This window comes from Erigeron canadensis, chromosome 9, assembly GCF_010389155.1.
Source record: "Erigeron canadensis isolate Cc75 chromosome 9, C_canadensis_v1, whole genome shotgun sequence".
NCBI classification, from domain to species: domain Eukaryota; kingdom Viridiplantae; phylum Streptophyta; class Magnoliopsida; order Asterales; family Asteraceae; genus Erigeron; species Erigeron canadensis.
In genome coordinates, this window is record NC_057769.1 from 9258236 (window position 1) to 9282112 (window position 23877).

The following is a 23877-nucleotide window of genomic DNA, read 5'->3' on the forward strand; positions in this document are numbered from 1 at the left end:
TTTTTTGTTTGTTTGTTTATATTAAAAAAAAGTTAATTTGATGGAAACCTCTTGATCTCATATATCATCTGATACCCACTAATTTCCATTCAAACTAGTGTCCAGATGATTTTCAACTACTTAATAATCTCCCGATTTTAATTTGATTTTTTTTTTTTTTTATCTGAGTAGGTAAGAATGGGAACAGGTGGTGAGGTATTTTGTGAAGGTGAAATAAAAGATAGGAATGAAGTAGAAAAGGAGGTATTAACGGTAAACAATTTATTAACTTTGCTGCAAAATAAAAAGTAATTGCTATATTGTGATGCCGCCTATTATGGTCGATTACATAGAGATAGAATTAGAGATAAGGAAGTTGGAAAGTTTGTTAGGTCTTACAAGCTCCTTCTAGCTTCTTCTTCTTAGAGAGAGAGAGAAAATTAAAGAAAAAAGAAAAAAGATAGAGAGAGTAAGAAAATTAATTATAATGGGGCGAAGGAAGCTGGAAATGAAGCGGATCGAAGACAAGAGCAGCCGACAAGTCACGTTTTCAAAACGGAGATCAGGTCTGTTCAAAAAAGCACACCATCTTTCCCTTCTCTGCGAGGTTGACATCGCCGTCATCGTTTTCTCCGCCCGTGGCAAGCTCTACGAGTTCTCCACCGCTGCTTCTTCTTCTTCTAATAATAGGTTTAAATTCTAGCTAGCTTTTTCCCTTTTTCTTATCTTATTTATGATATATAGTTATGTATATACTATCATTATTATAATCTTTTATATGTATTAGGTTAAACTGCCAATATATACACACATATTTATATAATATATATGTATGATTTTATGTGAAACGTGCTTAAACTACAGTACTGATATACCCTCGATGGCTCAAAAGCTTGCTGCTATATATGATTTAATAATTACTGATCAGATGCAACCCTGTTTATATAGTAGGTGGCAGGAAATCGTGGTTAGGCTGATCCATCGGCCGTATGATGATCAACTAATTAACCTACTAAATAGAAATTTTTAGTTATCATAAGTTTCTTACAATTACATATATTATATATAGGGGTTATATTTATAGCGGGGATGGATTACGGATAATCTCAAAAGTCAACCCCTTTCTCTCCATGGCTGTCTTCAACGAATGAGTTGCTCGGGTGCCCTCTAACGCAACTAGGTCACCATACTCAGTTGGATCTAATTCTCAATCATATTTATGCTCTTCTTAATTGGTATCTTGGGGATCGAGTTGCATTTTAATAACCAATTTACCATAGTCATGTTAAGTTCATATGTATTTCCGTGTTTTTAGGAGGCAGGAATAAAATCCTAGAGGGGGTAAAATTAAAAAAAAAAACATAAAATAAATATCTAAAATGGGGCAAAATGTTAAAAACCGATAAAGAAAATTTTAAAATCCATGAAAAATTTAAACATACTTAACAAAATCTAAATTTCGAAGGTGGCACCCCTTGCCCCCCATGTGATGCCGCCTTTGCTAGGAGGTTACTTATTTTCGATTCTTTTCATAACTATAACAACCAACACATGCTCTACTTGAGAGTTATCCCTACTTCCTACAATATTGGTTCGTCTTGAGACATCAGGAGCTTGAGAAACTTGTAAATATTATGTGCTTTTGGATTGATGATTTTATTCACTTAACCGGGTCTCTTTACTTTCTAAGTAAGTTAATATTCTTTCATTTTAGGTGACATTGAGAGTGTAGGGGCTTACATCATACTCCTTGTAAATTGGGTGGGGATTCCCTCAAGTTCCCCAAGTCAAGTTGGAGAAATCTTGACCATTGATTTCCATTCAGTGGTCAAGATTATTCTAACTTGACTCCTCAAGTTAAAATCAACTTGAGGGAATCTCTACCCATGTAAATTATATGAGTGTTTTCTCTCTCTCTCCTTTTATGACATTGAGAGTGTAGGGGCTTACATCATACTCCTTGTAAATTATAGTTGTTTTCTCTTTTTCTCTCCTTGTATGAGTGTGTAGGGAATCCACTTGTCAATGATTGTAACCACTCTTCATGATTCTATGTTGTACACTTGTACCTTACAAACTTGATGATTTGCAGTTAGCATGTACATAATAGTCCTATTATATGACAATAAAATGTTCAAGTTTTCTAAGTATGATGTCAGATGTTTGTAATTACGATTACTTTTCATAAAGGTAAAGGTTAACACGAAGTATAACACATTACTTGAAAATGTAAATCATGAAAAGGTAGTCAAACACTTGTCTCTAGCTCTATTAAATTTCACAAGATTCTCATGTCATAATACAATAATTTTTCTTGATAAAGGTGTATGTGTCGAATTCATATGCTTAATTCTCTCAAAATTTCTTTTTAAGAGCATCAATGAAGAATCTTTGCATGCGATTTCGTTGCATATAGTTAAACAAATCCAACACATTTTAATTGTTTCAATCCAAAGTATCCATTATTTTTATTGTTATCAAAACCATTACAAATCTGATACGCTCGGATTAAATTTATCAGTTATATACCATATATCACCCATTTTCTCTGCATATTTTGGGTGTAGGGCTAGATATGTAGAGAAATATGTAAAGGAGTTGGCAATTCATATGGATATATATACTGATTAATCACGTTAGGGTGCAAAAAAGGTACATCTTGATTTTCAGTGGAGACAACTCTCTCATGGTAATGGAAATCAAGTTCATGATTCGATACTCTAGTTTTGCAAAATTAGAGTTCATTTTAGTACCACCGAAATTTAAAAAGACAAGACACCTATTAGATATAATCCAACCATCTCCTAGGTGGCCTAAAAAGACTAAACACCTAAGATAAAATGCAAAACCACGTTCAAGGTGCCCTAGTGGTAAGACGTTCTGATGGGCTTAGAAGAGACTTGGGTACGAATCTTACTGAGCAACATCTTGGGATGGCTAGAGAAAAGTCTAGGAAACAGCCACCGGGTAGGTCATACATATGAGCTAAAGGCTTGACTTCCCCTAAGAAGTTTGAACATGGACCAAATCCAAATTTAATTATGAATATTCTTTGAATCAGGGACACATGTCCGAGTGTTAAAGTCCTGATTATCCGTCTTCTTACGAGTTTCCTCTGTTCCAAATAAACGCTATTCATTGTACATGGCATTCACATGTTCGCCTTTGCTTGTATATATTTGTCAAATTTCCATAATATCAACGTGTTATCATGCATGTATTTCTTCTTTTCATGAGTTGTTTTTCAAGAGTCCAGATAAGGTCATCTTGATTGAAGTTAAAAAAAGTGTGATGGGTTGTCTGGTGATGTGCTTGTAGAGTAGAATAGGAACATCCTAAAGGCCAAGGGCCATCTATACATTTGTTGGGTTTGTTGGGTCAAGCCCACTACAATATTATTATTAAAACACAAAGGCTACAAAAGATAGAATATTTTTATATAATACTCTGATGATATTGAAATTCGTTCCTTCGCATCGTGCATTAAATTACTTGCATTTTATGTTCTCTGATTACGTTTGTTTCAGTGTGGAGCAAATCCTTTCTAGGTATCAGAAAAGCTGCCTTGAAGCGCAAGAGAGGACAGTTAGAACAGCTGACAAAGATTTAGTAAGTGTTTACTTTTTTTATAGAGCTATTAAACATATACTATCAATGTCCACTTTTTTGTTGAGTTGCTGATTTCTTATGTGATGTACTGAAAATGCTTGTTGCGGGAATTCTTGTTGCAGTATAAAGAATTCCGAACCTGTAAAGAGCTTCTACAAATAGTGGACAGGTAATTTATAGTTCAAATGACTGCACAAACTTGCACACACACACATATATATACCAAATGGGAAAAAGGTTTACCTAATTATAATGGGAACAATACCGTAATGATATTGCATGTGGAAGTTGGTCTACCAATATGGATCAAGCAAATATGAAATCCAACTCTTTGTACAGGCTCGTTGAGGAGAATAATACTGAGGAGCTGTCTGTGGATTACATGACGCAACTAGAACTAGAACTTGATGACGCTCTTGTTCAAACACGATTGAGAAAGGTGAGTGTCTGACACTAATTTTAAACTTGTGTTTCCAATTAAGGTGTTAGTTTCTATATATGAATCACCTAGTAATACTTCTTTTGTTGGTATGTCCCCCTTTCTGAATATGTTGTTCTACATACGTGCTAGTTTTGAATCATCATAGTAATACTATAGTTTTGACTTGATGTTCTTTGTTGCATGTGATAGTTTTTGTTTTCATTTAAGTTTTGATTTTCGATTAGCTTCTGTGAAATTACTGTTTTCTTGTGGATGGAAAAGGAGACCATGGCATCCTACTTTGGATGTGAATAAATGAAGATGAAATTCGGAATTTAGAACTCTCGGGAAGAGAGAAATTAGCTAGCTAACAAACTAGAATGTCTAAAATATGGGGAAGGTAGTAGTTTATAATAGTAGGATCAATGGCTCATGTTCAGCTTGAGAAGGGTCATCCATGGATGATGGTTTGATAAAAAATTGCTTGACAAAAAAGATTCAAACATATTATGCATATTGGGTAATTCGTGTATATGTTTTAACTTTTTGTAAGAGGAGATTTATTGCTAATGCTCTTTGTAGTGTTATAGGTGATGAAGCTTGGCCTCTCACTGAAGAAACTTTAATACAATGCACGAGAAAAAACATGTTTGGTCTAAGGACTTACTCACAAAGATATTTTGGAAGATGATATGACTAAAGGATGATGAAAATTCTATATATTGTTAGTCTACATATTACACATTAGTCCCTATATTATAAAAGAGTAATTAAATAGGAACTAAATCTATGTCCCGTATTTCTCTGTAAGCTAAAGATAGGGACTCAGGGAGCAACCATTAGTTTGGACCGTAAGAATAGGAATCTCAGAGAAGTTAGAGGCTCTCTAAAGATGTGCAATCTGACCGTTTGTAGTAATGAACTGAATCGAAAGCTGGCCTTATCACGAGCAAATGGAAATCCACCTCAACATACTTTGTATGTATATGGAAGACGGGATTTGTTGAGAAGTATATCTGGTGGGTCGGCATAAGCATGGAGAAGGCCGAACGAGTGTTGTAGGTAGGTCGGCATAAGCGTGGAGAACCGGAGCCGAATACTGCCGAAAGAAAAGACCATGAATGACGGTTCAGTTACTAAACGTAAAATGCACTTAAGGGCGGACCAGTAGTTTTTGGTAGGATAATGCTTGAACTGGCAGACATTTTTGATGCATACGTAATATCCGGAGGAGACAATCAATGTCACATACTGAAGAGCCCCAACACCTGTCAGTATTTCATAGTATTCCCACACAAGGCTGTCACGCAAGGCTAGATTAGCATTTGTGGTGATAGGTGACGGAACAGGTTTGGCATCCGATAGACTAGATTGTGCCATTGACATAACCAAAAAACTTGTTCGTTACTAAGAACGGTTGGATCGTCATTCGTCATCTCCCAATAGCCATAGTTGGATGACAATATGTGCGAGTTATGAATGGTCTTTTCTTTTTGATGGAATGGTGTAAGGGCTGCCATGTGGAATAGATTGTGTGAAGAAAAGGAGGAAGAATGGCAGTTAAATACCTAACAACTTAGTGCGTAAGTATTGATTTGATTAATACTAATCATTAACTCTGCACGTGAAGTGTCCATGTTTTTTGGCTTAACTGTCAGGAGAATAACTTTACAAAGAAAACATCATTAAAGTAATTATGCATTGCTAGAAGAGTTAGTGATCCAACTACAGCAGTGTTAGTCTGAGATATAGAAATTGGAATTATGTTAAGTAGATTGCTCAGACTGTCTAGTAATTAGAAAGAATAGAAGGGTATTGAATATTTTTACTCTTTAATCGTTCTTCATTAGCAAGCATAATACATGTAATTGAAGTTGAATGTTGTGTGTTGGCCCAATAACCAAAAGATTGTGGGTTCCAAGTAAGAAAAGAATTTGTTCTTGTTGATGTGGAAAGGCAAAGATTAACTGCGAAAGTACTAGAATTTATGTCTCTTACACTATGCCATGTAGAATTTGATATATACACCAAGTCACTATCTGACATCTGTGTTGGGTTAATCGGGGGGTCATGGGTCCAACATATGGGTCAGACGGGTTTTGACACAATTTAGATTTGGCTCCAAGTTCGGAGTAAAAGACCACGTTTAGTGGGTATACTTAGTAAACACTTTGGTTATTAGCCAGAGATTAAGTTAGTATATTTTATTGCTTTTAATTGTTTCCCACGTTTCATATATGAGGCTATAAATAGCCATATGTTTTGTTGTATTATGTACCTTTTTCATTATTATTAGATATACGGATAGTATTTCAAGCCATCTCTCATCTATATCGTCTTCATATTAACATACATATATGTGTGTCTTGTGTGTGAGTGTGAGGTCTGTGAAACCAACAATCTGATGGCATTTTTGAGTAAATGCATCTCTTAAACATTATTCATGGTAGTAGTCATACTCTAGATAGGATTTACTACACAAGTTCATCAATGAGCTTGGTCTGCGTTGTGTCAGTGCTCTATAGATATTTAAGCTATAGAATTAGAATTTCTGTTTCGTTGGAAAGTGTTTAAGTTATATTAGTTTTTACTGACTTTGCAATACTCCTTGTAATTGGTTGATTCAATTAATAACTAATCAAATATTAAAGAGGATTCCACTCACTAATCAAATATTAAGAGGATTCCACTCTTTTTACTTTGCCATTACTAGCATTATTGCTGTTGTTAGAGTCAAAACTCTTACCTAAACACACGCCATATTCTATTAAAGGACAAAACAACAATGTACAGAGTATTAACTGAACGAGCAAAAAGAACAAGGGAGATATAGCTCTATAAAATCAACACGAGTCAGCGCATATTAGAAAAGGGAGCAAAGGTGAGTGGATAAGTACCAAATGGAAAATCAAGATCCTACCTGCTACTTAGATGATAGGAATTAGTATATATAACATACACACTATACACCAAATTTGCGTAGTTCTATTAATTTGACTGTGAATGTTATGTGGGATGATTTTAGAAACCAATTACTACAAATCTCATTATTTGTGTATATAGTATCAAATCATTAGCAAATACAGAACCTCTATGACATGGCATCTGGCGTTTTCGTTACAGATAAAGTATTACAGTGAAGCTAGAGTTTATGTATCATAATTTACTTTCAATCAGTTTCTAATATGGCTCTAATTATATTTAATGCAGACACATTTGATGATGGAATATATATCAACCCTCCAAGAAAAGGTATATCTCTACTTTGACTTTTGTTCACAAATACTCCGAGATGGATTCTGTATTTTAGTTTATATATGAATATATTAAGGATCAAGCAATGCTTAACATGGTATAACACCCTTGCGCCTCTGGAGACACGTCATAGGTTCGATCCTTACTTCTTACAAGGCCGGAGGTCTTTTTGTACCTTAAGAAGAATGTGGAAGTAGCCCCTCTACCTTAGGTAGGGGTAAGGCTGTCTACATGTCAACCTTCCCGATACAACGTGGGAGACGGTATTGATCGGGTGCTACTTACTTACTTACTATGTTAATATGAACCCACCCTAAAATGAAACCATTTCAGCTTGACAACTAAAACTCTACTGTTGTTGATTGTTTGCATCTTTGCTACATGGATTGAATCATGAGGATTTACCACTAGACTACTATTAGTACACTGGAAGTTAGATGCAAAACACTTACCTATAAAAGTTGCACACGCTTGAAAATTCATGTCAAGTTATATCAGTTTTACATGGGTAGCGCTCTCTGGAGATGGACAGTAACAATAGACTGAAAATCCAGAACACAACATAAGACAATGTGGAATACACATGCCTTATCAGCTGCCCATGCCAGGAAATTGATTTGTCAGTAGACCTCTGGAGGATTTTTGTGTAGCGTCCAGTCCAGGCTGAACGAAATTAGCACCTGAAACTGACATAATTATAACTATTTGCTGTTGGTGGAGTCTTGCCCACTAAGTAGAGGACTAGAGGGGGGAGATGGTATGTGGTTTGTTAGTTCTCGAAAAGCTAGTCATATTGAGTTTTGCCTTAACTTTTACAAGATGCCCCTTGTTATCTTCCTCACCCGGGGACTGAAAACTCGCCTTAATTTCATTTGGGGAAAATCCCGCTACATAGTTGCTGAGTTTCACCATTATTCTACCTATGACACTCAAACTTGTGTTAAAAGGGTTCAACCATAACTTAAATCCGATCTTTCCAAATGTCTTTTTTGATAATTGTTTGGACCCAAAGCAGGGTTATTTTGATCTGCTTCCATATATACGGAACACATGTACCAAAATGGTGACATGCAATAAAAAAAATGTCCCTATACCTATTGAACAACACCACACATTCACATGTACACCCATTGATTCCTCGGTTACTGGGGCCTTTCTAAGGATTTCTATGTTACTATTACAATGTCAGATATGCCCCAGTAACAAAGTCAACTAAGTTCACACCATTGGAACCAATTCTAAACTTGAGTTGTTGAAATGATTAAAAAGAGTTCGGGAGCGACCTAGGTGGGACAGCGGTTAAAGTGAGATGCTATCAGTTAGATTTACCCTTTTTCATTGGAGAAGTTACACATCGAAATGCTTCAGAGTTCAGACCATGGGTTATCTACGCGGTCCTTGGAGATCACTGCTTAATTTACCTTTTTAGACTACCTCAAGCCACGTTAGACGTTTTATCACTTTCCTTGACACACACGCACACATTTGTGAGCATCCCATTTGTGAAGTTAACTGCAACAATAAGCTAATCAAAGACATTTATGGTCATAAAATGAGAAGACTTACCATACCCGAATTTTGTTTGATAATGTCCAGCGAGTGCCTTCTGTTGTAAGTGGTGGCCAACTCATCTGGCTTGTTGCAAGGTCGTTAAGATGTACTACACAGTACACACTTTGGTGCCTCCTCCTCTCATGGTATTTGTGTGCATAAAGATCATAGATCACTGATATCCTGTTGGTTAAGGGTAACAACATAATGAGTTTGAATAAACACAATTTATAGAATCTGACCTATTTTTTCATTTGTGAACAGCAAAAGAAGTTGATAGAAGGAAAGGAAGAAATGGAGAAGCAAGTAAGTTAACTTGAAATTTGCATACATACACTTCTGGTCAAAATCATCTATCAAAATCAATACGTTTTTTTGGAAAGATTTCGAGCTTATCTAATTGCTACAACTGTTCAAATCTTTTGAAAACAGAACACCCCTGTTTTATGTTTATCACTAGAGGGGTGAAACTCATCTTATATTCTATTATTCTTAGCATCCCTAAATCTTTTCAATATTGAAAACTTAGCATAAAACTATCAGATCTATCTTTGTGTATATCTTTTTTGTGTCTTATTTCATTCTCAAGTTTCATTTCAACTATTTTGTAGTTTTAACATATAAGTTTGCCCAAGTTCCTGCTTATAAGTTACTCCAATAACTTTATTTTATGGAGTGTGCTAGCAGATAATTAGAATATGGTTTTGGAAGTGATACATATCTACATGGGTTCTGGTTCAAATAAAACAAGTATTAAAGCAAAACAATTGAAACAATCATTTTCTCTTAACTAAAATTGTTGTAAATCTTCGTGCATCAGTGTATATAGTTGTGCTCTATGAACCTTCGTGCATCAGTTTTATCATGATCCAATGGTCAATATCTTATCCTATATATATATATATAAGTAGAGCTGATGTTTGACTTACAGGTTGCATCAGCAAGGCAGCAGCAGCACAAGGAGAATGATGGTGGTGGAGGTCTAAACGACCTTGCAACGAACCAGATGAATTCACCACAACTTTTTACTACACTTCAACTTTTTGATGGCTAGGCTAGCTAAACTAATAAATAAATAAATCGGTTGACACAATCTGTAACTTGCAAGTCACATCTTCTTTACAGTGGGTTACTCAATTAAGCTTCAAAGAAGCCAATATTCCCATTGAAAGACATTGATTGGGTTCTCAGATCTTAAATTGAGATCTTAAATTGATTTATTACATCATTTGTTTCAACTTATACACAAGCTGTGCTATTTGATGTACTTAATATGTATATTTTCTAAAATACAATTATTTGAATCATTCTATACATATGAAGCTTATTTTATACTCGTATATGGTTTGTGTTGTATATATGCAGACTCTATCTATTCTCTTGTTTTGTGTACGTGTTTGTAAGTGAATGTGGGGATTGTACATTATTTTACCAATCTCACTTTTGGTTAAATAGATAAGAAAGGGACTGTCACTGTAATCAATGCGTCGACATGAATAAAGGGTAATTTTGTTGTATTCATCAAAAAGTTTTGTTCCCTATGCCTATTGGGTAATTGTAAGGCGTTAGCTCAGACCTGCGAATGCGATAACTTATTCTTATTGGGCGAACAAGTGATCTTTTTTTTTCTCTTTATATTTGTTTAGGGGAGTGTAACACCACCAGGCAAAAAAGGGTAACCCTATCAGAGAGGACGTCGCCGCTAATACTGTGGGCTTTCATGTCTGTAATGGCAAATCTGACAGAGAAATTAGCGGGCCCTCTGTCAGTGTTAGAGTATTAGCAGAGACATCGCCGCTAATACCTTGGTCGTGCTAACTTTTGTCTGGTGGTGTTACCTGTGGCTTTTTTTATTTTATATTACTATGTAGGAAGAGTTTCATATATACCCACTATGAACACTCTTATTACATATATATCCAATTAAATATAAAAATTTCATATATACCCAAATTTAATATAGATTCTATCATATTTACCCATCTTATATTATAAATGACTTATAATTTACTTTCGATCATCAAATTTTCGAATCTTATATTATAAATGACTTATGTAGTTCGCTTTTATAACAAGAACCCCATAACATACTCCATACGATAACGAGGTTATAAATTAGCAACGCCTCCATATTTTTAATAAAGCAGGCAAAACTTTGCTATTGTCTTATGCATTATAAATGTCAACAAAAGCTTAAACTCACGGATGTCAGCAAACATCTAAAGCCATAGCATTATTAGGTGAAGCATTCATAAAATGAATTTAAATTTCTATTTTATTAAAAAGAAAGAATTTAAATAATGTATTCTGTCAATAATCATTAGATATTAAAGTATTAAAAAATTGAAATAACAATAAGCACAATTCGTTTCATTTAAATAACAAGACCAAATAACATGTAAACTTTCGTATGGGCGTAGTAAAAAAAAACCACAACAATGAAGTTACGAGTATTACTTTTAATATGTGATTTGGACAGATGTGATAACATCTAATGTAAATTTGGGTAAATAAAAAATTATAAGTTTGTGAATTGGATAAATATGATAATTGTTAAATTAAAGTTGGATATATATGAAATTATTAGTTTTAATTGGGTAAATATGTAATTAGGGTGTTAATATTTGGTATATGTGAAATTCTCCCTAATACATATACTTGACGCCTTGACGGCATGAAAGAAGTGACTTTTTTCGACACTCAGGTCATGTTTTGGTTATATATTTTGGTGAAAATAGAATTGAATTTTTTTTCTTAGTGTATTTGATTGTTTAAAGATGAAAAATCAAAATCTCATTTTATTGGTATGTAAATAATCTCTTGTTTGATGGAATTTTTATTCCTTGTGGGTGGAGTTGGAAAATTCATTACGTCACTTACTTGAAACTTTAAAAAATAAACTATATTTTATCAAATTTCATTCCTTTTAAATCCAATTACTTTCACATATCTCAATAAATGATATATGTCTCTGTAAATTTATATTCAAGATTTTCTTTAAGAATATCATAATATATTAGAATTTTATAATATATCTATATCTATCTTATATATATTATAAAACAGTTGAACTAATGACTTATTAACCAATCAAATCGCTCAGTTTCATCAAATTGACTCTCGCTTATGTCATCATTTAGATTAACTATAAATTAAAAATACTAATAATCATTATCCAAATATATTATTATATTAGTATTTATATTAAATTCTAAAAAAAATTTCATTAATTTACACTTTTTTGTTTTCCATCAATAATTTACACTTTTTACCCTAAATACTTAATTTATATTTATTTTTAGCCATAACTTGAGAGAATTTTTTAAAATTTACAATTATGTAATTAATTAAACAAGTTTCAACGTATGAAATATTGTTTACAAAAAATTATTCAAACCTAATGACTTATTAACAAATATTTGATTAGATTTTTATAAATTATAAATATTAATATTTACTTTAATATTTAATATAAACACAATTTGAACTCTAGGTACATATCCCAAACATAATAACAGATGACGATATAGAATATCCTTATCCTAAACACAATAGGAATCACAGAACACGGGACGACCACAAAAGAAATCACAATTTACAACAGAAGGTTACTTGAATACTAAATCCAAATCAATATGAACTCCATTCAAGATTCATTCGATCTCTCAATAAAAAAGGTACATACTTTTCTCCTTATTTATATATTAGTTTTGCGTAATAATGTTTGAAGTTACAATTGTCATTCAAATCAAGAGTCATAACTGTTATCAAAGAATATGAAAACAATCATAATTGTTATCTAATTATCATAGGACATGTGATTGAAAATAAACCTATGCGTGTTATGGGTTTGCATCATGATCAAGTACATATACTTGAATGTCAAGTACAGGATCACAAGTATGTTTATATTTTAATTCTTAACTACCTTTCATAATAATATCACATAATGAGTACAACTGGTTTCAAAAAATTCTATTTAAGAGAAATTATTATAGCATGTGCTTTGTGGAATGACTACGACAAAGAATTCCATCAATATGTCTCAGCTAATTATGACAGTGACGAACCTGTGATTATTGTATTACAACTTGTAAAGTATAACACTTAGAACCGTATATCTTCAAAATTATAAGCTTTTATAACTTAAATGTATGAAGATCTAATATTGATAATATCGTAAACTTGTGTCCAATGTTAGAAACGGGTCTAAAATCTAGTATAATAATTAATTATATGACAATTATATTTATTTGTCATTTAAGATTTTGATTTAAGTGTCCTTTTTTCACTTTTTTAGTAAGATTTTTATTTGTTATTTAAATATAAATACATTATCTATTACCTTTAAATATTAATTTATTTAATTCTATTATTTTTTAAATATGTACAAAAACTCTCTAATATAAACTTGGGAGTTCTTGTCCAATTACTATTAGTACTTAACAATTTCTATGTAATATTAATTTAATTTACAACTTATAATATTTTAACTAATCCTATCTTAATCTTAATCCTAAGTAAATTAAAAACAAATATATATTCTTTATCTTTAATTTTTATTTCAACATATCAATATGTGTTTCACTTTTTTTATTGCTTTCTTCTTTATATTGTAAAAAAATCTATTATTTAATTAAACTTTCAACTTTCATAGATAGAAAATATGTTTTGTTTTGTAATCCATTGCTTTGGGGGCAATTGTTAGAAAATCCCTTTTTGATGTCATTCTCAAAGTTTTAGTTGGTATGCTAACTATGGTGATGTAACTTAGTATTCTCAAAAAGAAAAAAATTCCAGGTTGTGGGTTTGTATGATATTCGAAAGTTGTGGGTTTGTATGATATTCGAAAGTTTTGGGCACCGGCTTTCAAAGTTTTAGTTCGTTTATTAATATCAAAAATAAAAAACAAAGTTTTAGTTCATTTATTAATATCTAGATAACCAATATTTATATGGTGGTCTCTGTTGAAGAGTTTGAGCATAATTGACACTCTATAGTTATAAAGCATAATTTGGAGAATAACAAATATGTTGTGGGTTTGTATGATATTCGAAAGTTTTGGGCACCGACTTATTTACGTGATTATTTTTTTGGAGGGATGACATCCACTAGTAGATCAGAGAGCATCAATGCATTCATAAAGAAATTCGTTTCGTCCAACACAAGTGTTTTTTTGGAGGGATGACATCCACTTATTTTGGTGTCATTCTCATAGTTTTAGTTGGTATGCCTTTTTGGTATGCTAACTATAGGATTCTCCCAATTTAATGCTACAAATTAAAACTCATATCAATCTTTAATATTTTTATTTCTAGTCAAATATTCTGCATTGTAACTATAGAGGGCCAATTATGCTCAAACTCTTCAATAGAGACCATCCTATAAACCATATAAAGTCACTACACCAACTTTGGTATGCGGTACGAAGAAGAGCCGTAAACCAACTACTAAACTTTGCGGTGATATGTCATACACAATAGCTATGCTTTGTTGTTGGAAGTTCAATAGAAATTGCTTATGACATCCATGGATCTTGATCAGTTATGATGATTTTTGGTGGTTTCGTCATTATTGTTACAAAAATCTACAAAAAATAAATAAATGTTAGTAAGTGAACATCATAGACTGCATGTAATATTAGTAGATTATGTACCTTCATCAGCCATCTAAATGTTCGTCTTGTCTCATCGCGAAGGAGCGCACTTCCAAATAAAACAGTTTTTCCATGATTGTTAATGCCAACAAAATAATTACGTTGAGAATGACACTAAAAAGGGATTTTCTAATAACTAAAACTTTGAGAATGACACCAAAAAGGATTTTCTAACAATTGCCCCCAAGGCAATGGATTACTTTTCTTTTTATGGATAGTATTCTCCCAATTTAATGCTACAAATTAAAACTCATATCAATCTTTAATATTTTTATTTCTAGTCAAATATTCTGCATTAATTAATTGGGTTCTCAAGATATTAATAAACGAACTAAAACTTAGTATTCTCAAAACGAACTAAATATTGGTTATCTAGATATTAATAAACGAACTAAAATCCCAAAAAGAAAAAATTCCAATTGTTTTTCATCTCAAATTGCCACCATTGATATCAGTAACTTAGAAGACAATTCGTTATTTTATTTTTTAAAGTTACCAGCATGAACTTATAGAATTCGATAATTTTATGAATTGTGAAAAATATGTAACACCGACTTATTTTTTTCCCCCTTTAATCTTCATAATTTTGCATTTTATATGTGTTAATTAACAATCATTATCAATAAATAATTATTATAATTAAGTAATATGTATTATTGATTTCACTCGTCCATCGGGCATGTTTCATTTAGTATTAATATATAATATAAATACTTAATATAATTATTACTTTTACTTTAAAAAGTTTATTATATCCAAAATTACCATAACTAATTATTTTCATCACCATTCTTGTTTTCGGTTTGTTAGAAAATTCCATAAATCATTTTATACTTCTAATTCATTCAAAAATTTTTATCTCAAAAACCGTATATCGATAAATTATAATAATTATATGAGCGTTCTTAAAATTTCATGTTTCGATATACTTTCGACAAAATTTTAAATCCAAAGGCAGAGCCCGTACGGCTAAGGGTGGAGTCCGTCAGGTAGATCACCCCATCACCGCCGCCGCCGCCATTACATCACCACCCCATCATCGATCACCTCCATCACTGCCGCAACGCACAGATACCGTTCTCGTATTACTAAATACCGAGATATAGGTTAAAAGACCGAATTTGCCATTTAAAATGTGAAAGAGTAAATTTGCCACTAATTATTGTAAAAGGCTCAAATTTGTCACTGCATAACTGTAAAAGGAGCAGATTTGTCACTCGAAATATATGAAAAGACCAAATTTACCATTGATTAAGACTCTTATTTGTCACTAAACAAAGTTATAAGTGTAAATTACTATAACAAAAAATATAATAATAGGTAAATTTGTCACAAATCATTTTTCACTAAATGCTCCAATGATTTCAAACTATTGTTATACATTTCAAATCTCGTACATATATTCAGAAACACATGTACATGATGTGTGAAATCTAGTTATAAAATTTATAAAACACGACTCACTGGAAAACTGACTACAACACACTTACGGGCAGTGTACCCGTTCGTATGCAGTATAGTAACCGGTAAATCCGAGATCGTTCACAAGGACTTTTGTAAGCAATTTTCAAAATAAAGTGATTCAAGAAAAATGGGGGTTTTTATGGCCGAATTGCCACTTTGCAAATAGTTAGTAAAATTGGTTAGTAATCACGTAGGATTAATCGCAAGAGAGTAAGTTTTGATTAAAACAATTATTTAAAAGGCATCCATCTTGATTTCGCTCGACAACATGTTCAGATAGCACATAAAATGAAGTTCAAATCCAGTTTAGTTGATTAAATAACCAAGACTCAAACAAAGCACCAACCCCGTACCCGTCAAGTTAATAACTTCATTCGACTCTCTTGTATAAACTAGTTCCATCACAAAGACCGGTACCCCAAGACATCTTTTATAACTTTGCTAATTCAACAATGGTTTTGGTTATTAAAATAACAATTACATCTACCAATTGTACCCAACCGTTAACACATTTATTCCTATTATCATTGAATGATTATCTACCGTACCCACGTTTGTACCCAAACAATTGAAATAAAATATATGCGAACAATAATTACCATTAAAGACACATATAAAATACCAATCAATTCAAGATAAATGATAAGGAATAAATACGCTAAGATCACGATGTAACGTTAAATGTAATTAATATTGAATTATTAAAAGTGTGCAATCTTTACATATTGTATTACTCCATCAAGATGGATGATAAAATATTTAGCTACTTATGATAAAATAAATAAAATTAACAATTATCAAATAAATAAAATTCATAATAATTATATAGTAATATAATCTCACAAATAATATAAATAAAAAAAGAGTTAAAAGATCAAACGAGGATAGGCTGTGGACTTTTGGTAATGATCGAAATTTGCTGCTCACGAATAAAGGATCTCCCTTGGCGGCTACCTTTTTTTTTCCCCAAGTATTCTCAATATATATATTTATATATATTTATATGCCTAGATGATCAAGTTGGGTTTTTGTCTGCTTGCGCCTTCAAATCACACGCACCAAGCTGCTCCCCCCAAATTAATTCTTCTAAAATATATGTCAAAGTATTGTTGTAATGGTCACCGACTCCCATTCCTTGCCGACTTTCACTTCTCTTGGCCATAATTCTTTTTGGGCTTTTTGCTAATTAAACGGGCTGCCACTTTACTTCTCTTCTTCGGCCATAAGCCCATACGAAAACCCATTCCTTGCATCTTAATGTCCATTACACCAATGCTTACCGAATATGTACTCCAGAGTCCAGCCTACTCCAACTAAATATGAGTAGTACCTTAACCCCTGACAATCAACTCCAACTAAATATGAGGAATGGATGCAGGTTTTCTCACGTATGGGACTTATTTTTGTGACAATTAGGGATACCTAATTGCACCTTAACCCCTGACAATCAACTCCTAATCTTGCACTTTGGGTCCCTCAACTTCTAAACTTGACTTTCTTAACTTAAACTTCTATCGGGAGTCTTAACATTCTAACAAGCACTTAATTACTTAACTTTACTTCAATTACTTTCATTAATCATCATATGGATCATATCATATTAAACACATAAGCATTTAATCACGTAATCCCATATAGGGCACATAAACTTAACGAAACTTAACGTTGACTAACGAAAGGTCAAATAGTCAAACTTAAAAAGTTTGGGATGTTACATGTTTGGTTCCTTATTTCTTGTCATCTCCCCAACACACCGTCAAATTGCGAAAACAATATATTGACTTCATTTGAGCTTTGTATTCGCCTGACTTGCTAGGTGAAGTGCAAGCTTGAATGATAAACAATTTCTTGACAACATATACTTCTTGCAAGCTTTCTCCAAATAAATGATTTTCAACCAATATTCATCATGATTTACTACAGACCTTCCGTAAGCAATCATTTCACTTTAAAATGTCGTTTTCTCCAGAATTATGCTCAAGTACCTGTTAATATCCTGAAATACTAACAAATACCATAAACGCACTAAATATATACAAAAACGACTCGAAAAGCACTTAAAAACATCTATACATCCGTGGAAAATTGGTATAAAATACGACACATAGGTACACATTTTCAATTATGTGAGACCTTTATGATGAAACTAAACATACTATGCTTACGATTTAATAAAATATTCAGTTTTGAACATGACCAACTAAAAAGGTGAGGTTAGTTACTTAAAATACCGTCATATTAATCATATAAGTATGAAGTGTATTGATTTAGAGTTTCTGTTTGTACTTGTATATATTTTGATAAGGTATTCAATATTTCACATTGTTTATTTTATATGTTTAAGTGTCATTTAGAACATAAACGAACAATTACAATGTTTATTGTCAATGCGTGAAATCTAAATATACAAAAAATTTCTTTAAAAAAAGTGGCAGATTTGGTCTTACTATAGTTATTTAGTGGCAAAATTGAGCCTTTGAAAAATTATAATGGCAAATTTGTTCTTTTAAACACATTTTTGAATGACAAATTTGCTCTTTTAACCTTAAATATAATTTAAACTTTTTAGTTTTTTATAATTATTAATAATTAAATTCTTAGAAACAAATTTCCTTTATAAAAAACTATTATAAAAGATGAAATAAAATATATATTGTTTTATAATTACATCATTATATTTTGGTTTATTTACATTTTTTGTATTTAAATTACCAGTTTTTTTTCCTTATATATTTGAATTTTGAATTAATAAATTTTTTTATTTATACTTATTTAATAATTTATTTTATTTAAAAGTATAATCAACTTCCCATGTATTTGATATGCTATTAAATCTAGAGAACAATTTAAAAAAGGCTTCCCCATTAAATTTGCTTCAAAAGAAATTAATTTAACTATGTAACTAAATATCATTAAATCTATATGTCAAATTACCAAATAATTTTCCCTTACATCTATATCTATAATCTATACTCCTTTATAAAACAAACTCTTTCTTCCCCTTCTTAATTTTAAGAACCTGAAATGACACATTTACCATTTATTTTAATACATCTTTATTTCTATTTGTGACTAAAATGCCCTTAAACAAAATCAATCACTATCTCTCCCTCACACAGAAACACATAGCAAAAACCCTAACTCAAAATTCGTCCCCCTCCTCCCCCTTTCAATTCATATCCCACGCAACAATTTATCACATCTCCGACTGCAATGAAATTACTTTTACGTTAATAATCACACCATCATTGTCGCCGTTACCGCCGCTGCATTGCGCGGACACCAATCTAGTCCATTAAAAAAGAAACTGTGTTTGATCCTTTAAGACATTAAATAATTAAAATGTCTAAAATACCCCTTAAGTTAAAAATCCATAAAATAAACTCACGCTTTCAGAATTCCCACCCAAAAACCCTTCCCTTTCGCTCCAACAACCCTATTCCTCTCCCTCTCAATCTCCGGCCGCCATCACCACCATCATTCCCGCTGCACGTCAACACCACCATCAGAATTAGAAGTCCTTTTTTAATGTTTTTGATCAGATTTCAGTCCTCGTCGGTTTCTTTAAGAAGGGAGATTTAGTTTTCTTGTTTTTAAGGGTTCATCAATTAGGTTTGATTTCTTAATAATTTTGGGGGGTTCTGGATGAGCAAACAAAATGGTGTTGCAAATTCATCCGGGCCACTCAAATTCTATGGCATCCTACGATCCTAGCTTTAAAGAAATCAAATCAATACTGCCCTTCATCACCATCACCCTCCGTCTCCACCGCCGCTATCAACACCATCGGCGCCACCATCTCAGGTAATTTTTCTCTACCATCTCTATATTTCCTAATTTATTTCTTCTATTTTTTTCCGGCTTTGGGGTTATCATCACCGGCTACCAACACCGATAATAGTCGATATGGATTTAAAAGGTAATTATATTGATTTAACAGACAATTATATAGATCATTAAATGTGACAATGTATATCATTGGCGTTATAAACAAAAAAAAATCGTAACTTTATTAACAATCTTGAAACGGAGGGCTGAGTGTTTGTATTTCTTCATTGAAACGGTTTGTCAACAGTTTATAGGGTTTGATTATTTGATTAAATTAATAAAAGGGAGCTTCGATTAGAAAGGTTAATTGTTCCTCTGCAATGTATATTACTATATTCTGTTAGTAATAAGTGAATACACTTTTAACTCTACAAAGAAATAAAAATTTTATTAAAAGATGTAGCCTAACATTTTTCTGAACGCTTGAGATTGTATGATAATGACAAAGAATCAACAATCTTGCGATTCCCACCAAATAAAGTATAACCATGTATTTCCAGTTTTATTATAAATGTGTTTAGTTTTCAATTAATGCAGTAAGGTTTCGCCTCGGGACGCATTCTCTCATCATTGTTGGCATTAGATTAAATTTTTCATCAGGAATGTTCAAGATGAGAATTCAAAAGGTGTGGGAAACCAAGCTCATATGGTGGTTTTTTTTTTATTTATCATTTTTTCATCTTTAAAAGTTCAAAGGTAAAAACCCAAGATTGTTTTTTTTTTTTTTTGTGTATGAACGAAGGTAAGAATGTATAATGTATACTGCTTCTGAAGTCAAAAATGAGCTTGAGGCTGCACAAGGAGATTACTTACAACTGATATTTCAAACACAAATAAACTATTAGCAATACCAAAGCTGATGCAATTGTTATGTGCTTGATTCTACTGAAGACATGGAGTCGTTTGCCGATGGCATTTAGTAATTTTAAGCTTCTGCGCGTTCGTTTAAAAGTAATTTCAAGCTTTTAGTCTTCCTTCCAGATCAAGAAACGCGCGTTCGTTTAAGTTTAAGTTTTTAGTCTTCCATCTAGATCAAGAAACTCAAACATGAGCTCCCATGGATGTTAATGGTAAGTGTTTATGTTTGTGATGTGGTCTTTTTAATTTTTTTTCTTCATATTTATTGTGTGTACAATGTACATTTTGTTGTAGGCTTTGCATTCTCAGTGCTACAACTTTACCCTGTTTTATATATAAATTCATCATTCCTCATGAACTCTTTCGGGGTTTGCCTTAGAATCATAGTCCGGGTCTTCTTCCGGCTCACTCTCAGAGTTATCTGAAGAATTTTGATACTCTATAATTGTCTTAGGATAGTGGTTAAGGTCTTCTGACGGCTCGCTTTCAGATGGAACTCTAGAACTCTGAAACGGTTCTTGAGCGGGGGTTTCCCTGATAAGTGTGGTGTCCATTTGACGTTGTAGAAGGGCGGCGAACCAGGATCTCCATACGCAACTCTTACGGGCTGTTTTCTTTGTACGTGCCATGACTAAGTAAAAACTAGCTACGTTAAAGTAAGATTCGAAACTTGCACTAATCTAAGCACATACAGTTTCATCATAATTAACAATTTAAACGAAAGTATAAGTCTCACATAATTAGTGCTATCTAATGAAAGTACTCACACATATAAGATGCACAAATAGTTCCTATTATGTACGCTATATGGGGGTACTTAGGTTATAGTCTAGGTCGAACCACCTAATTCTCTATAACCACGGCTTTGATACCAATCTCTCACACCCCACCTTAGGCGGAAATAGTTCCTATTATGTACGCTATATTGGGGTACTTAGGTTATAGTCTAGGTCGAACCACCTAGTTCTCTATAACCACGGCTTTGATACCAATCTCTCACACCACACCTTAGGCAGAATCGTAGGATATGACGAAATGATTTAGCATAGCACATGGAATTTATAATAGAGTCTTGCAAAATGAAATTCAAATAAAAGTAATTCCCACAAGCGGGATAAGTCTAGGCAACACGCCTCAAATAGCAAAAGAAAAATGTAGCAAATAGCAAATAGAGTTCAATGTTCAAATGCAACTAGGAGTCCATGAAGGATGTCTTTATTAGTCTTCCTAAAGTCCTTATGCTCAATCTCCTTAAACATTGTTATTACCTGAAATTGAATGCTCGAAAATATCAACATAATGTTGGTGAGTTCGTAGAATTAATGTAATACAAATGAATTTGCTCTGCATGATATAAGTAGTGTGGACAATAGTGTAATTATAAACATGTAGTAGCATGTATGCATACCAAATACTCAATGCCATCATAGTATTCCAACAACTCAAACTCATCACTACTTTCCAACAACTCAATCACACATTGTAATACCAACAAACCACCAGCTAGAGTATAAAGTTGGTTAATTGTTATCACTGTTATCCATTGTCGTAAATTGTCTCCAATAAATATCGACAGACACCTATAGTTGTAAATTGTCTTCAATAAATATCGACAGACATCTATTGCATCATTGTAATCAACACAAGCAAAGCTAACATACACATTTCATAATATCACGTATTTGTCCAATAAAACAAACAAGTTTTGGCACAGCTAGTAAATGAAATGAAAAATGTTTTGAGCATCATTTTCCTCCAAAGAAATAATATAAAAAGGGGTCACGAAACTCACCTCAACAAGCAAGTAGTTGTGCAAAGTCCAACAAAATCACTAGAATCTACATAACACATATAAGAACAATTTACAATTATGGACATGGACAATAACCGTCCATTGTAACCCGTATTTGATGATATACATATATGGCTACTTTCAAAATATTCACAACTGATTTGTCATGTATTATTAAGTTACAAGTCACATAACTTAAATTAGTGTATTTGTTTTAATGATGTACAATTGGTTTCTACAAGTTCATATTCACTGAAATTTTTGGTAACTTTATCTATTTTTTTATTAGAATGAAACGAACAATTCAAGCTTTCAAATCTTAACCACTGTAACCTTAGAGTGTTATATACTTACATGAATTTTTGCTTAATTTATTTGGCACGTTAATTATTTTTAAAAATTCTATAACTACAGACTAGTCAGAAAATCCAATTTTTTACTATCAACTCTTGACATCTTAAAAATGTTTCTGGAAAAAAGTAAACTTCCAGTTCATAAAATCGACCAAGATATAAGTATTTGAAGTCGACTCAAATCTGTTCGGAAAACTCAGCTTTGCGCAGTGTTTTTTATAAAATCCGTTTGACAACTTTAAACTTCATATTTTGACACGAAACCAATTCCACCAGAAAGTACACTTGCTGAACTTTATTTTAGACATCAAAAACACGACTTAACCATCTTCCATGACCAAGATACAACCTTTTAAAGTTACAAACCGAATCTGTCCATATTCTGAAATAACTCAAACTTACTGTTTTAAAGACTATTACAACTAAATATTCATATATAAACTTTCAAATCTTTCCAACACCTATTTGCATCTGTTATTATGAGTTCCATGCCTTCATAATTGGAGTCTTTAATTACATTAATTATTATGCTACAATAAATACGTAAACTTTTAACATTAATATGATTTATACTTCAAATTTTTGATTTAACCCTAAACAAACCCTTTCATTCATTATTATAAATTTTGCCATAATATATATATATATATTCATCAACATAGGTTACTTATAAATAAAGATTAATATTAAAAAAATGCTATATATATATATATATATATATATATATATATATATATAAAGAAAAAGGATAAGTATTTTACCCCAAGATTGATGATTACTCCTTAGATACTTTTACAAAATAAATATAATCTATAAGGATTTTATTATTAGTTATAATTTAAATAAAAAGTTCATAAGAATTATAATTAATCTTACCAATAATTTGCTTGACAATGATGATTAGAATAACTTTGATCTTGTGAGGGTTTTCCCTCTTTTTTTTCTTTGGGTCGACAGCAAGAAGGAGAAGGGGAAACAAAAATAGTTTTATTTTTTTGTTTAGGTATTTACTTAATATTTATTGTAGGAATATGTGTTTTGGAGTTTGAATATAATTAGGATACAATGATATATATTTTAATATGAATTCTAATAAGATTATAACTTCTCT

General features: G+C 32.1%; 1 protein-coding gene and 1 long non-coding RNA gene across 3 annotated transcripts; one reads left to right on the plus strand and one right to left on the minus strand.

Moving 5' to 3' along the window:
• The first annotated feature begins 238 nt into the window (after positions 1-238).
• Positions 239-10155, plus strand: LOC122581188 (agamous-like MADS-box protein AGL27). Of its 2 annotated transcripts, XM_043753357.1 has the most exons (8): positions 239-669; positions 3507-3588; positions 3711-3757; positions 3928-4027; positions 7220-7261; positions 8861-8961; positions 9080-9121; positions 9747-9833. In XM_043753357.1, exons 1-7 carry the CDS (start codon positions 467-469, stop codon positions 9090-9092), a joined length of 588 nt encoding a protein of 195 aa, XP_043609292.1. In that variant the 5' UTR covers positions 239-466; the 3' UTR covers positions 9093-9121; positions 9747-9833. The 2 variants fall into 2 exon arrangements, with proteins under 2 accessions (XP_043609292.1, XP_043609291.1); XM_043753356.1 differs by lacking the exon at positions 8861-8961 and having other exon boundaries at positions 301-669; positions 9747-10155.
• A 3952-nt stretch (positions 10156-14107) lies between these two features.
• LOC122580930 lies at positions 14108-14716 on the minus strand. Its single transcript, XR_006320922.1, has 2 exons — positions 14472-14716; positions 14108-14402 (listed from the first exon to the last, which is right to left on the minus strand). It is a non-coding gene; the product is annotated as an uncharacterized LOC122580930 (long non-coding RNA).
• Between the last annotated feature and the right edge of the window lie 9161 nt (positions 14717-23877).